The sequence below is a fragment of the Buceros rhinoceros genome, unplaced genomic scaffold (genome assembly GCF_000710305.1).
Source record: "Buceros rhinoceros silvestris isolate BGI_N320 unplaced genomic scaffold, ASM71030v1 scaffold17992, whole genome shotgun sequence".
NCBI classification, from domain to species: domain Eukaryota; kingdom Metazoa; phylum Chordata; class Aves; order Bucerotiformes; family Bucerotidae; genus Buceros; species Buceros rhinoceros.
The window spans coordinates 18912-19166 of record NW_010398484.1 but is presented as its reverse complement, the minus strand read 5'-3'; the positions used below and the strand labels follow the sequence as shown (position 1 = coordinate 19166).

The following is a 255-nucleotide window of genomic DNA, read 5'->3' as shown; positions in this document are numbered from 1 at the left end:
TTGGGGGGGGCCCCTGCCGGCCCCGCAGGCACCGGGAAGACGGAGACCACCAAGGACCTGGGCCGGGCAGTGGGCATGATGGTCTATGTCTTCAACTGCTCCGAGCAGATGGACTACAAGGTAGGGTGCAGGGGGGAGCAGGATGGTGGCACCGAGGCGAGAACCATGGAGTGTCCACCCCAGCAAGGGGGGACCGTCTTTCAGGGGGCACCGCAGCAGCGTGCAGCCCCCGTGTTTGGCTGCAGTGTCCATCAC

General features: G+C 66.3%; 1 protein-coding gene across 1 annotated transcript in view; it reads left to right on the top strand.

Moving 5' to 3' along the window:
• The window catches only part of LOC104489015 (dynein heavy chain 17, axonemal-like), a gene marked incomplete at both ends in the record, with an annotated part of 30584 nt that overhangs the window by 12000 nt on the left and 18329 nt on the right, over positions 1 to 255 (top strand). Inside the window, 1 exon segment of the mRNA XM_010131128.1 lies at positions 2 to 120. Coding sequence (XP_010129430.1) covers positions 2 to 120 — 119 coding nt within the window.